We start from the raw sequence: 15,103 nt of genomic DNA, 5'->3' as shown, positions 1-15,103 counted from the left end.
CCCTACCAACTAAACAGTTCTTTCTGTTAAAAAACACACACACCCATCTCTGCGCATGCGTTCATGAAACCTGACTGTCATGCGCCCGTCTGAAGCGTTCTTTACGAAAAAGCTTGCTATTCGTAGACCTGTAATAGCCTGCCACTCCCCTTGCGCATGCGTCTTGTACAAAGGTTAATGGCCTGTTTTTTAACCGCAAGGAAGCCAACAGCGCATGCGCTCCTTCTTTCCTCCTTACCGCTGCCCTCCCCACCACCACAATAGTCCTGCGATCTAGCCGCCTATTCTCTCGTGCGTCTTCCAACTGCCCATGCGCAACCTATTGCCCAACCCCGGGCACCTTTTCGTAAGCCATGGCGTCAGACGCAACCGCCACGCGCTTCTGCTCCGCCCCTTTCCTCCTTCCCTTTTTCTCCCTTTTGTGGCGGCGCGTGCGCGCCGAGCCCTTTCAGTGCGTGGCGAGCTGTATGGTAGAGGCGGCTGGGGGCGGGGCTTCTATATATAGTGCGCGGCCGGGGCGGCGGCCTCCCCCTTGTCCCCCGGCCGCTGAAGGTGCTGTTGTGCGTAGTGTGTGTGCTCCGGCCTTCCCCGGGCACACCAGCTCCGCCGCACCATTTATTACTAAAAGAAAAAAAAACCTTGAAAAATCCAAAAAAAATCTTAAAAGCCCGAAAAAACCATTAAAAAAAACCCCCTCGACTACCACCCGCCCCTATCTGAAACCGGCCGGTTTGGTATAAAATAACCCGGTGAAGCGAAGCGAAGTCCCAGACCCGGCGCAGCCGAGAGGAGACCCGCCCAAGCCACTACCAAGAGCAGCAGGAAGAAGAAAAAGAAGAGCCGCCGCCGCCGCCGCTTCCAGGAGCAGCAGCAGCAACCACCCGCTCCTCCTCCTCCTCCCGCCGGCAGCAACGAGCGCTCGAGCGGCCCGCCAACCGTCGCCAACCGCCTCCGCGGAGCCGTTGAGTTTCGAACCCGGCGGCCCGTCGCGGCCTCCTCGGCGCTCGCGAGTCTGCCCTGCCTCCTCGCCCCCCCTCCCCGTCCCCCCGCCAGCATGAACCCCAGCGCCCCCAGCTACCCGATGGCCTCGCTCTACGTGGGGGACCTGCACCCCGATGTCACCGAGGCCATGCTCTACGAGAAGTTCAGCCCCGCCGGGCCCATCCTCTCCATCCGCGTCTGCAGGGACATGATCACCCGGCGCTCCCTGGGCTACGCCTATGTCAACTTCCAGCAGCCCGCCGACGGTGAGGAACGGGGAGAAGCGCGGGGGACGGGACGGGGAGGGCAGAGAAGCTGCCGTAGCTGGTCGGGCGATTGATTCCCTTCTCTCCTTTTACCCCGCACACTTCGAGGAGCGGGCACATGGGGAAGGAGCGGGTGGGACGGGGACACGTGCGGGGAGGGACGGCGGCCAGGCATTTCCAGGGACTTTCCGGGCGGAATGTGTCCGGTCTTGGGGGTGGGGGCTTGGGGGAGGCTGCCCTCCCGGCCTCCGGCTTCCTGTTCCCGGAGCCATATTCTCGCACCCCCACGAGGGCCGCCGCGCATTCCTCCCCTTCCGCTTCTCCCCGCCTCCTCCACGCGAGTCATCCCCGGAGCATCCATTTTACGGATTCAACGCGGCCCCTCGGAGAGTCCTGGGCCTGCCTCGCGGCGGCGCTTCCCCATAAGTCTTTTCTCTCAGAGCCCCCTTCTCCCCGCAAGGACTCGCCCTCCTTCACGTGAAATTATCGAACATTTCTGTCCAGAGGGGGGAATAACTGAGGGGGGTGGTGAGAGAAACACTCGTGTGAGGCCACCTTCTGCCGCCGCTCGACCCCACCGCGTTGTGGCGGAGCCGGGAGAGAGGCCTCGTGGCGGGGAGGAGCCCCCGCGGCACCCGAGCGGGAGGGAGAAAAGGAGGCCTCGTCATCGGCTGGGCCTGCTTTTTTTTGCCACGGGGCCTCCTTCCGCGAAAAGGCCTGGGTCGGCATCTCGGAAGCGGCCCTAGTTTCTCGGATCACGAGGCAGGGCCCTTAAGTTGGCGCGTGGGGGGGGGGAGTCAGCGACCAGGGCGGGCCTGTCGCCTCGCTTCCGCCGGCTCAATGAGGAAGTTCGAGATGAGAGGCGCCTTGAAGGAAATGCCTGGATAATTAGGGCCTTAAATGGCGACGGAGGAACGGGCGCAAGTGGGTCGTGTGCCCGCGCGAAATAAAACTAGGGCAAGCCACGCTTAATTAGAAGTGTCTGAATTGGGCTGCTTGGTGCCCTTTGGTCGCGGGTACTAATTTATCAACCTTGCATGTAATGAAAAATCCATCAAATTGGTGTATGGGGCGGGGGGCGGGGAGTGATTGTCCACAGACAGGACAGGAAGTTGCAACACCCATCCCTCTTGCTGGCAAACAGGGTTTTAAGAGGCCAATATTGTTGACCATTGCTGGTTGATGAGGGGAAGGTGAGCATTTGCCCAGTCAAGACACCAGAAATGGGAAGGGAGTGGGGTCTTTAAGACGCTCTTTCCAAAGCCCATCTGCTAGTCTTACCTTAAGGCTGACACTTTGAGAGCAGGTGGCCTGCAGTGATGCGTAGAGATTATTATTTTTTCAATATGCCTTTGATGACTTGAATCAGTTTAGTTTCTATTAAATGTCAGGCAGTTGTGATAATTTTTTGTGGACACATTGGTCCTACACCATATAGTGTCCGTCTTGACAGCTTATTACCAAGTTGCATTAGAGCTCTTACCTTTAAGTGAGAAAAATGGGAGAGTCTGCATACTTTGGTCCTAAGTTTATACACTTGACAAGAGTAAGCCAATTCACATATATGCATCTAAACTGACCAGGAGTGAGCTTACCTGTAGGTATTTTTCTCTAAAGTATTTTGCTGTTTTTTCCTACCAGCTTCAAAATAATTTGTCCTTTCTTCTGCTGGGTGATCCATTCAACCAGAGTTCTAGTAAACTCATTGTAAGAAGTATTCTACTGAGATGGAGTAGCATGTTTTCTCTTTGTGTAGACTCTAGTAAAAAAAAAATGACATTTGTAAATTCTTCAAGTGATGTGAAGAAGCATGTTTTCAATGACCAATATTTCTGAGTTCACAGAAAACTTGTTTAAGCAAAATAAACCTCCTTTGGAGGGGAGAGCTCTTCAACAATTCTCACTTTATTCCAATATAAATGCTAGAATGAACAAGAATAGGACACTGTCTAATAATTTGAATAAGCATTCCAGTGGGGGGGGGGGTTTACACTTTTATATTGACTACACACTTAAAGCAGTGTTGCAAACAGGATCACAAGGAATAGCCACCCATGCTTTGCTCTTTGCTGAATTCTAGCTCCTTATCCCTTCATTACGGGATGTAGGCATTGAAAGGGGCTGTGCTACAGCAGTGCTGTGCTGAGCTGGCAGTTCTCACAGTGCAATCTGTGCCTAGAGAGAGGCAAGCAGAGCTGTTGTCTCAGCGCTGCTTTGTACAAAACAGAGATGACAGCCTTGGCTGGCTCCGTGCCCTAAGGTGTACAGAAAGCTTTGCAGAGCCATTACCTTTGCATCCCTCTCTCCACCAGAGGAATAGCCAGCTGTCAGAGATTGGCTATTTTTTCTAGTGGGTTGTTAGCTGGGGCTTGCTATCTGAGTTGAAGATTCTGCCTCTTTACAGAGCAATAAGCTTCTTAGGCAGAAACGCAACTTTTAAATGGGAGTCTCCACTCAAGCTTTTTCAGTCTGCACAGGTATTTGGTGGCACTGCTTGGCTAACTGAATTCACAGCTTGCCATTCAGATGCTTACCTAGAGATAGTTGATTTACAGGATCATATCCAGGAATCATGACATAGGATTTGTGATTTAACTGCTTGCAGTAATTGTGGAAGGTCAGTAAATACAGGGAAAAGGTTGTAACAGCATGGACTTCTACAGATAGCTCCTCTTTACATCTTAGCACAACCAGTTCCTAAGGCTGCCAAAAGCTCCTGGTAATGCTTGAATGAGCTGCTGGGCAGAAAAGCAGCTTGGGAGTATAAGAAATGGTGGGTCTTCTCCAGTTGTTTCATTGCTCTGAGCAGGGACATGGGTGGGTAGGGAAGAAAGGTGTCACTTGGTTCATAGAGCCTAGCCAGACATAGTTTTCCTGTTCCTGACAGTTTGCCCCTTCCTTGCCAGGTTAATTTCTGAGTTTGGGGGCAGGCAGTCAATGCATGCATCTGATATGTAACCCTATTGCTTGTTGGCAATCCTCATGCCATTAACAGACTTGGGAAGCGGCATTATACTGAATAGGACCATAGGGTGGTGCTGTCTACATTGACTAGCAGCAACTCACGCTGGGGCCATTCCCAGTTGTAGCTGGGGCTTGAACTTGGCAACTTCTGTTTTCTATGGCTTTTCACCATGGTACTCTACCTTAAGAACATTCTCATGGATAAGTCAAAATGTTGAGCTTCCACTCTGAAAAGTGCAGTATCATTTGGGATTGGGAGAAGTAAACACACTTGAGGGTTGAGGCTATCTCTGCTAACATCATTTTGGGACCATGCAACAGAACTGCAGAAAGTCTAGAGGCACAAGAATAGAAAAAGAGGTTTGATGGCTGTGTGTATGGGACTGTGTGTATAGTGCTGAAATTCACAGTAGTTTGAAATACATTTAAAAGTGAAAGCTTGCGGGAGAGAGGTTCTATTGTACAACCAAAAATCCTTGCACTAGCAAACTGCTTAACTGAATATTGCCCATTGTCTTCTCCTTGGAATGCTTACCCTGGGTCCAATTTTTACCCCATTCATTGGAATAGCACTGTCTTTCCTGAACATCACAAATTAGAACAGTGTTTGATTTTGGTGGTGATCCAGAAGCCAAGATATTGTATATTGTAAGTGGGTGCAAAGACATGAACAATTAATTTTCTTAGTGATATTTGTGTTGCCTTAAAGATTTAAACAATTTAACACTTTCTAACTTCTTTTGTAGCTGAGAGAGCCTTAGATACTATGAATTTCGATGTCATTAAAGGCAAGCCAGTGCGTATCATGTGGTCTCAGCGTGATCCATCTCTACGTAAGAGTGGTGTTGGAAACATCTTCATTAAAAACTTGGATAAGTCAATTGATAATAAAGCTTTGTATGATACATTTTCTGCTTTTGGAAACATCCTCTCTTGTAAGGTGAGTTGAAAGGAAAAAGAACCTAGAACAGCTATTCAGCCTTTAAATTAGCATAATTACATTCCAGTCATCTGACCTATCCTAATAATTTTCATAGGTTGTATGTGATGAAAATGGATCCAAAGGCTATGGGTTTGTACACTTTGAGACACAAGAAGCTGCAGAAAGAGCTATTGAAAAAATGAATGGAATGCTGCTTAATGATCGTAAAGTGTGAGTTTCCTTAACACTTAAAAAAAAATTTTAATGCGGAAATGAATTTAGAAGAGAGATTTTATCAATTATTGTTTCTTGCTTCTAGTGTTGGTTCAGTAATTGGAAATAAATGTTCAGAAAACAAAAGGGAGGGAATTATTTCATTCATTGCACAGGAACTGTGAGAGCGACAGTATGTCACAATTGGGGGCAGTCATAGCACATTGCCATGTTTTTTCTGGCTGGGGAAGCACAGCAGAGTAGTATGGCTGCCCCATTCTGAACAATCTGTCTTCCATGACAGATAGAGAGGCTGGGTGGGAGTAGCTTACTCTGCTGTTTCCCTTGCCGGGGGAATATTGCAGTGTGCTATGGCAGCAGCTCGCTTGCCAGGAGCTGACACAGGGTATGGGTAAGCACCAGGCTTTTGCTATATAAAGTACCTCCTTAATGGAAAGAAAATAATGCCCTGAATCTTGTCAAAGTTAAGCAACTTTTCGCCTTGCTTTTTTAACTAGGTTTGTTGGAAGGTTTAAATCTCGTAAAGAACGTGAAGCAGAGCTTGGAGCTCGTGCCAAGGAGTTCACTAATGTTTACATCAAGAATTTTGGAGAGGACATGGATGATGAGAGACTTAAGGAACTCTTTGGCAAGTTTGGTAATGTCATTTCCTTTCCATGTATTTGAAAATGATTTAGGACCTGGTGTGATCATAGTGCTTGCACCCAATTGCAGCTTGCCTACCTCAACTCCTGATAATAACCTGCTTTATACAGAGTCGGGCTGTTACGGTATTAACCTTTTAGCTGTAGATGGCAAGAACTGAGACAGGCACCGTCTGCAACCATTTGTTTGTGCCCTTCTGGAGTGCAGATTCCTGCCATTGATTTCAACCTTTATGTGTTAGGTTGGCACTATTGATTGCCATTAGAACCAACCAGAGCTTCCACTTAAGGATTTGAAACCAAGGTTCCAAACTGGCTTCAGATCTTTGGAAATCCGAAGCTCTTGGCAATGTAACCTGTAAGCTCTGATAAGGCCAAAAACAATAGTTTGCTCTCAAGAACAGAAGTATTAAGGGGAATATGTGTGATAACATAGCTGCTTGTTTGTTGTCATCTTAACAATTGGTAAGTTAAATAAAACAAGAAAAACCATTCCATTCTTCTACACTGAAAATAGCCAAGTGATTTAATGCAGGGCAGAATAAAATCTCTAATGTGTGTACTTTAATCTAGCACAATACCAAAAGGAAGTTTACTGTTGGGTTAGTAATAATTGTAAATTATAGTCTGTTCAGTCCATGATTGCAATGTTAATTTTCTTCAAAGAGTTAATATTGTAGTATGTTCAAGAAATCAAGGCATTCATTATAAAATGAGATCAACAAGGCCAACCAGAGTCTGACATGGCCATGTAATTTGTCAGACTACTAATTTATAACTAGTTGGGAAATTAGTCTCCCAAATGGGTTGCCTTGGCTACAGTTGTCAGTTTATAAATCTTCTAAGTAAAAAGTGTTGTCTGCTGAAAACAAGCCTTTTTAGAGAATTAATTTGAATCACTGTTGGTCATTTGTGCTGTATTTTATTATTTAAGGCTTTTATTATACACTGCCATGATACCTTTTAATGATGTGGTATATTAAGATTATTATAAATAAAATGTAAAATATTTTTTTTGTACTTTTTAGGGCCTGCCTTAAGTGTGAAAGTTATGACTGATGAGAGTGGGAAATCCAAAGGCTTTGGCTTTGTCAGTTTTGAAAGACATGAGGATGCTCAGAAAGTAAGTCCATACATTTTATAAGAATTTGTCAAGTGTTGTGAGTGGTCACTAATTAATTAAAACGAATGGTTTTGGACACTCTTATTTAGTGTAACCTGATCTAAAACAGAACATGCCTAGTTTTAATTTTTATGTATCTTTATATTAATTGATTCTCTTATAGATAGTAGGTTTTCTAAAATAGGTCTAATAGTGATCAGAGGAATATTAATCTGTCCTCTAAATCAAGCTAGGGAGCCTTTGGCCCATGGACTAAATTTGGTTTGCCAAGTTTCCTCATTTGACCGAACAGACCTTTCCCAAACTGCCCATCTACCCCACACCTGATGTCAAATGTGATGTCAGGTGTAGGATAGGTAGAGACGGAGCTGGATCCAGTGATTGGAAAGCAGGATTGAACTCCCTTTGTTTCAACTGCAGCATGAAGGGTTCACTCTTGCTTGGTTCAGGAACTCAAATGAGTTCTCTGGAACCTGCTGTTTCCCCTGAACCTAACAGAAAGCTGGATGGAACTCCATGTGCATCAGCAGGTCCGACCAATCTATTCACTCATTTGGGTCAAATTTGGGCATTATGACATCAGATGATAGATAAATAGTCCCACCCACCTGTCAGAGTTGGCTCACAGGGTGAGTGAGGTGCAGATCTGGCCTACTGGACCAAAACATCTCCCCAGTCCTGTAAAATCTGTTGCCGTTACTTCTTCATATAGTGTTCTTACAGTGTATTATTCCCTCTCATGTGATAGGAAGATAGAAGCACACTGCCTCAGTCTATACATTCCATCCACCTAGTTTATGTGTGTTTAGATTCCTTGTTTTTTTACTTGCTCTAGTTTTTTGATTGGGGGACCTGACTTAATTCTATGTGGAATCAACTATGACAAACAAGTTAAAGTACCTTTTTTATTTGTGAAGGCTGTAGATGAGATGAACGGAAAGGAACTCAATGGAAAACAAATATATGTTGGTCGAGCTCAGAAAAAAGTAGAAAGACAAACAGAGCTGAAGCGCAAATTTGAACAAATGAAGCAGGACAGGATCACCAGATACCAGGTAGGATGTTAACTGAATATTTGGGGGAGGAGAGGTTTATTGGTGTGGGGGGGGGTTCTTGTTTTTATTAAGTATTTTATGGTTTTTATTTGGTATTTTTATGTTGTGAACTGCCCTGAAATCTACAGGTGAGGAGTGGTATACAAATTAAATAATTACAAAAAAATATATAATATTTTCACTGCGTTAAATGTTCTGCATACTGATCGCTTCACCTACTCAATATTTCAGGGTGTAAACCTTTATGTGAAAAACCTCGATGATGGAATTGATGATGAGCGCCTACGCAAAGAATTTTCGCCATTTGGTACCATCACTAGTGCAAAGGTAAATGGCATTTTAATCGGCTTTTAGAGTGACTTGTAGGGAGAGTAACTATCAAGAATTGTTTTTAGTGGTACTTTAAAATTACAAGATACAATAAATTCTATATATACATACAGATTTGTCTGCAGCAGAACAAAATATGCTGTTAGACTTTTAAAAGCTGTTGGATCGGCTTTTACCGTATTTTTCGCCCTATAGGATGCACTTTTCCCCCTCCAAAAATGAAGGGGAAATCTGTATGCGTCCTATGGGGCGAATACAGGCTTTCGCTGAAGCTTGGAGAGCGAGAGGGGTCAGTGCGCACCGACCCCTCTCGCTCTCCAGGCTTCAGGAAGCTATCAGCAAGCCTGGGGAGCCCGTGGGAGTTCCCGTGGGGCTCCCCACGCTGCGGATAGCAGCCTGCCGCCCGGCGCGCAGAGTGCCCTGAAGCAGAAAGCGCCGGGCAGACATCAGCCAGCCCCACAAGCTCGGGGGACAGCGGGGAGGCGCAGCGCCGCCATCCCGCTGTTCCCCGACTTGGTTTGGGGGGGGAAATAAAGGAATTCCCCCCCCCCCAAAAAAAAAAATAGGTGCGTCCTATGGGACGAAAAATATGGTATTTTAAAACTTCAGAGAAATGAATGTAGAGCCAGGTTGCACTGTTGTGAACAAAAAGGCACATTCTGTCAACAGGAGGCTTTTGATTATTCCACCGGAAAAGTGGGAAGTGAGTTTTGTTGATTCTTCCCTCCTCTCTCAGCACCATATCCTACACCTTAACCCTCCAAAGCGGGGGATTCTGAGGGGGATGGATGTGGGAATCTGCAAAAGTTTCCTAAATTCTGCTGAGAGATTCATCCCCTGAATGAAAATTCCTAGGTATGCTTCTGGCAGCAAAAAGAAACCTAACACATGATTAATTAGTTAGATTATGTTCAATCACAAGCTGCAATAGAATATAATGAAATAACATTGTTCAGTGTTCTCTATGCTGCATTTTTACGGTTGCATTTCTTTTTTTAACAGGTTATGATGGAAGGGGGCCGCAGTAAAGGATTTGGGTTTGTCTGCTTTTCTTCACCAGAAGAAGCAACCAAAGCAGTCACAGAAATGAATGGTAGAATTGTGGCCACCAAACCACTTTATGTAGCCTTAGCCCAACGTAAAGAAGAACGCCAAGCTCACCTCACCAACCAGTACATGCAGAGAATGGCAAGTGTGAGAGCAGTGCCGAATCCAGTCATCAACCCGTACCAGCCAGCGCCTCCTTCAGGTTATGTCATGGCAGCTATTCCACAGGTATGACTTACACTATGTTCCCTATTACATTTACTCTTACATAAAATAAAATAAATAAAAATAATCAGGCATTTTAATTTGAATGGAATAACTTAATTTCCTAAAGCATTTTTTTCTGGTACAGCAAAGCACTGAAGCTGACAAATTAAACAAATACATGATTATTTTTTGACAGATGCAAAACCGTGCTGCATACTATCCTAGCCAAATTGCTCAGCTCAGACCAAGTCCTCGCTGGACTACTCAGGGTGCCAGACCTCATCGTAAGTGACTTGCTTTTCTTAGGGATTTTTTTTTGGGGGGGGGGTTGGATTTGACCAAAGCTTGATTTGTGTTGGTTCAGAAATGCATACTTACTGTGAATTAATTTCAAATGCAGCTTTCCAGAACATGCCAAGTGCCATCCGCCCAGCAGCTCCCAGACCACCATTCAGTACCATGAGGCCAGCTTCATCACAGGTTCCACGAGTAATGTCAACACAGCGTGTTGGTGAGTTCTGGAGATCAGTTATTTTAAGTATATTGGCTTGGTTTGGCATGCTGTTTTTTGTCTGAAAAATGAAGTGTAATGTGTTTTTAAAAGACTGTCTTAAGCTAGACTGTGAAAGGAGGTCTGCTGAAACAGTTTGAATAGAATATGCTGCTTGGCCTGAAAACAGTCTTTTTTTCCAGCAAACACATCAACACAGACAATGGGTCCACGTCCAGCTGCTGCTGCCGCCGCCGCTACTCCAGCCGTACGCACGGTTCCTCAGTACAAGTATGCGGCAGGTGTTCGCAATCCTCAGCAACACCTTAATACACAACCTCAGGTTGCTATGCAGCAGGTAAGCGTAACAGTTATAGCAGCACTTTTGTATGGAGTCGGTTATATTAATAACCCGAGCACTTGCAAAGTTGGACATGCCCAAGCCTATTGAAAACAGTAGGGTTAGGTGGACTTGTATGGAGTTAGAAATAGTTTTCCTGAGTGACATTAATGCAAATGTAACTTGGAACGTACTACACAAATTATGTACTCCATTTTAATCCTGTTAAATCTTTTCAAATTCTAGCCTGCTGTCCATGTCCAAGGTCAAGAACCTTTGACTGCTTCCATGTTGGCTTCTGCCCCTCCACAGGAACAAAAGCAGATGTTGGGTAAGTCCGTATTTGGCGGAGAGGTGGGGCTCATGTTGTAAGAGTTGGGGTGTCCGTGCGTGGGGGAGGACAGATAGCAGCAGCACCATTTGGCATGTCTTCATGAGAAGTCCAAAAAGTTAGGGCTGAGTCCAATGACCCATGAGTGCTGGGGAAGTACTGCTGCTGCTTGCTCCAAATAGTTGTGCAGTAGCACACGCAGTGATAGGTGGGCTGTTCAGCAGTTCAGAAATCATCTTTGGTTATAGTTGTTTTTTTATGTATTTACCCCAGTGTAAGTGTGCTTTTGGATGCAACCCTGTAGGGCCAGGATTTCTAGAAATGTGGCTCCCTCTGGGATTGCTTAGGAAAAGTAGGTCCACTACTGAGGGCCCAGTTAACTCTGATGGGAAGTTGTGCAGAGAAAAGAGGGTATGGAGGATCCAGGGAGTGGGAGAAAGAATAAATCTGAAGAGTTTAGAAGCTGGGTGAGCGAACTCCCCGAGTGTGTTAGGGTGGAAGAAGGTATAATTGGAGAAAGGGATGTGATTTCATAACCTTACAAATTATTAAGTTGATAATGGGCATCTACTATTAGGATCTGTGTTTTAACCATAAATGTCTGCTTGGCTAATTATTATAGTTTTCCAGTTCTAGTAACTTAGTTGGGTTTATTCTTTTAAAAAAACTTCTGCCATTCTGCTAAAGGGGTAAACAAATATTGATATGTAGATGGCTAACGTACTCATTTTGAGGCATGTTAAAAGGAAATCTATTTGGAATAGTATTAAGAGGCAAATATAAACCTTGCAAACTTGTCAACTGTTTTCTAGGCGAACGTCTTTTCCCTCTTATTCACGCCATGCACCCTACTCTGGCGGGTAAAATCACTGGTATGTTGTTAGAGATTGACAATTCTGAACTCCTCCATATGCTTGAGTCTCCTGAATCTCTTCGTTCGAAGGTAGGTGGATTTTTTTGTCAACAGTCTTTTTTCCTTTAAATGATTTTCTTTTAAGTGCAGCTTATGTGTTAAACTAGCTTGCCTTTACAGCAATGTTAATAACATTGTTTTTATCTTAACTAGGTTGATGAAGCTGTAGCCGTACTGCAAGCCCACCAAGCTAAGGAAGCTGCTCAAAAAGCAGTTAACAATCCAGCGGGTGTTCCAAGTGTCTAATGTAAGTATTCTGGAGAAATGGCTTCAAATGCAGGCATAGATGCACCTGTGTGTGTGAAATAAATCTTCTGTCTGGGGAGGATGACCAAAGTTCTGCTCACAGTGATTCCTATGTTTGTTGGTACTGGAGCATCATAATTACTAATGGTCCCACCTCTGTTGCGGAGATTGTCATGCTGAACTGTGGGCTGGTGTTTTCCTTAACTTGCAGTGTGTGCTCTTAAATACATTACTACCAAATCCCCTGTCTGAATCCTACACAACTATAATGAAGATTTCAGTTTCAAAGTGTGGGGAAGCATCTGTTGTCAGGGAGTACAGGTTTTTTAAAATTAGATCTTGTAGATCAGAGGTTCCCAATTAGGTAAGTACTGCAAACCCCCTGTTTTTCAAAAGCCAAGCCACGGACCCCCTGCTTTTGAAAACCTTGATATTTCTGTGGTAGTTTTTATTATGGTGCCAGCATACCCTCTAACATGTCCCAATGCAAAACTGGGTTGCACATCTTGCAGGCTACGCTTGTACGTAAGTCACATGACCCCACATGAGAGTATGGTACCCTAAAACGTGTAGTTTTGGGTGCTGTGATCTCACGCGAGACACATGTCTGGCCATGATCCTGCATGTTTTTGGGCACAGTCCCTCCAAAATGGGATGTCCTGGATAGTTAGGGGGTCCATGTCACATATCCATCAAGTGGGTTCTGTGGACCCCAGGAGGGAACCACTGTTCTAGATCAAAGATTAGTATTCCACTTGCATTGATTTTTAACCAAAACTAGGGCTATCTGTGACAGTCGTAGGGACTGATAACTTAGCAAATGTAAAAGATGTTAGCTGAATTTTTGCCCTTGTGCAGCATTATTGACTATAGGTTGGGTGATATCCATACTGAGTGTAAACCACTAAAATCCATGAACCTTAAGTCTGTTGATTTCAGCGGGCCTCGAGTATGACATTTTGGCAATTATCCTGGTGACATTTCACACCATACTGTACAAACAATCAGGACTGTGGAAGTTACCTAGCATGCAAAAAAGAAGTAAAGGAATTCATTTCAATTATTTCCCCCCCTCCCCAAAGAGCAGCGTACAGGCTGCGTAACCTCTCCCTTCCAGAGGGGTTGCGCGGGGCTATGGCACAAGCCGAGGCAGCGAGTGGGATGGATCCCGCTCGCCGTTTTGGCTTCCTCTTTAGCCCCACGCAACCTCTCCCTGCCGGAAGAGGCTGCGCGGGGCTAAAGAGGAAGCCAAAACAGCGAGCGGGATCCATCCCACTCGCTGCCTTGGCTTGTGCCATAGCCCCGCGCAACCCCTCTGGAAGGGAGAGGTTACGCAGCCTGTACGCTGCTCTTTGGGGAGGGGGGGAAATATTTTTTTTTTAATTCCCCCCCCCCCAAAAAAAAAAAAAAAACTAGGTGTGCCCTATGGTCCGTTTCGCCCTATGGAGCAAAAAATACGGTATACTGTTGGGTTTTGGTAATATTTATTATAATACAAATCTGTTTTTCTAAAGGAAATATATTTCAGTATTAATATTTTAATTCTTTTGGTTACAGAAGATCCGGGACTACGCATTATAATTTCGCTTCACCGAAGAAAAATATCTAAACATGGAAAAACTACTAAATATTGAGAAAAACATTGCAAAATATAAAATAAATAAAAAAAGGAAAGGAAACTTTGAAGCTTATGTACACAACAAATGCCAGGACTAGCAAAACTGTTGGTCCTAGATTACCTATTGATTTAAAATACAAAAAAATAGCAAAAGTTAAAAAAACAAATTAATGTTTTATAAACCCAGGAAAAGAATTTTCAGCACAGTACAAAAATTTAAAGCATTCCTTTCTTTAATTTTGTAATTTACTGTGGAAAACGCTCAGAATATCACTACTGTTGTAGTTAACAGTAGGAATTGATAGCTGAGCAAAGAACCATAATTTGGATTATAAGATTCTTGCTTTAATAAAAATTCCTTAAACACTGATCTAATTGCGATTTTATTTCTATACTTCTAAAGAGATGTCAACAATAGAGTTTGGATGTAAATCTACAGCAAATGCAGTTGTGGATGAGATTAACCTACATTGAGCCACCTGTTAACGGGGTATCTGTAAGCACTAAAATGGATGAACAACTGGATTCATCTCTTTTGTAGCTTAAAATTCTTGGCAGCATTTTCTAGAGCTGAATATGCAAAGTTTTTTTATTGTAGTGAAATTTAAATAGAAATAATGTGTTTGTATGCATCTTTCTGTTGAGCTGGGGGCAAAATGAAGTTAATTAAATATGAATAGGCTTGGATTAAGCTTGGAAATCAAAATAGATAATTTTAATGGTACATTCAAAGGCCTAAAAAAAAGGAGCAGAGGAGCAGACAAGATATGTTAACAATCAGTAATGGAGTGAATAGAACCGTGCTTGTGTTTTGTTGCAAATCAACATGGTCCAGCTGTCATATATTACTATTAGGTATGCAGTTTACATGTACAGTGGTACCTCAGGTTAAGCACTTAATTTGGTCCGTACTTAACCTGAAACTGTTCTTAGCCTGAAGCACCACCTCAGGTTAGCTAATGGGGCCTCCTGCTGCCACCACACCGCCAGAGCATGATTTCTCTTCTTAACCTGAAGCAAACGTCTTAACCTGAAGCACTATTTCTGGGTTAGAGGAAGCGTATGTAACCCGAGGTACCACTGTATGCTTCAGGACCCCATGCAATCCTGACACTCAGTTCTAGGGATCTTTTTATAAGAGAGCAACACACTCCAGTGTTCATCACCTATAGAATTAACAGGCAGCAGAAATTAGAAGGGAATGAAGCTTATTGTCTCAAAAGGGAAGGAGCACATTTACTAAAAAATATTAAGCAATAAAACAGCACACTAAATATAGTCTGATCTTAGCAGAGTTAAAACCAGTACAAGTAACTGTTAGAAGCATTCCTAGGAACACATGAGAAAAAACAGAATGTGGTCAGGGAAAGGGAGTAGAATTAAATGGGATGG

General features: G+C 44.2%; 1 protein-coding gene across 2 annotated transcripts; it reads left to right on the top strand.

Moving 5' to 3' along the window:
* The first annotated feature begins 538 nt into the window (after positions 1–538).
* Positions 539–14,081, top strand: PABPC1 (poly(A) binding protein cytoplasmic 1). 2 transcript variants are annotated; one of them, XM_079984803.1, is made up of 15 exons: positions 539–1,247; positions 4,958–5,151; positions 5,249–5,364; positions 5,865–6,004; positions 7,040–7,134; positions 8,052–8,189; positions 8,421–8,516; positions 9,522–9,794; positions 9,970–10,057; positions 10,174–10,284; positions 10,467–10,621; positions 10,850–10,934; positions 11,747–11,877; positions 12,001–12,094; positions 13,654–14,081. In XM_079984803.1, exons 1-14 carry the CDS (start codon positions 1,055–1,057, stop codon positions 12,091–12,093), a joined length of 1,908 nt encoding a protein of 635 aa, XP_079840929.1. In that variant the 5' UTR covers positions 539–1,054; the 3' UTR covers position 12,094; positions 13,654–14,081. The 2 variants fall into 2 exon arrangements, with proteins under 2 accessions (XP_079840929.1, XP_079840928.1); XM_079984802.1 differs by having other exon boundaries at positions 540–1,247; positions 13,651–14,081.
* Positions 14,082–15,103: the final 1,022 nt, after the last annotated feature.

Source organism: Podarcis cretensis (assembly GCF_951804945.1).
Source record: "Podarcis cretensis genome assembly, chromosome: 7".
Taxonomy (NCBI): domain Eukaryota; kingdom Metazoa; phylum Chordata; class Lepidosauria; order Squamata; family Lacertidae; genus Podarcis; species Podarcis cretensis.
The sequence above is the reverse complement of the archived record's forward strand: the minus strand, read 5'-3'. Positions and strand labels throughout refer to the sequence as shown.

What these genes read in the sequence shown, in the direction of transcription:
- PABPC1 (XM_079984803.1), top strand. Translation starts at nt 1,055, where the DNA reads ATGAACCCCAGCGCCCCCAGCTACCCGATGGCCTCGCTCTACGTGGGG. An exon ending in GTACCATCACTAGTGCAAAG is followed by an intron (nt 8,517 to 9,521) that starts GTAAATGGCATT and finishes TTTTTTTAACAG; the next exon opens with GTTATGATGGAAGGGGGCCG. An exon ending in CTCAGGTTGCTATGCAGCAG is followed by an intron (nt 10,622 to 10,849) that starts GTAAGCGTAACA and finishes TTCAAATTCTAG; the next exon opens with CCTGCTGTCCATGTCCAAGG.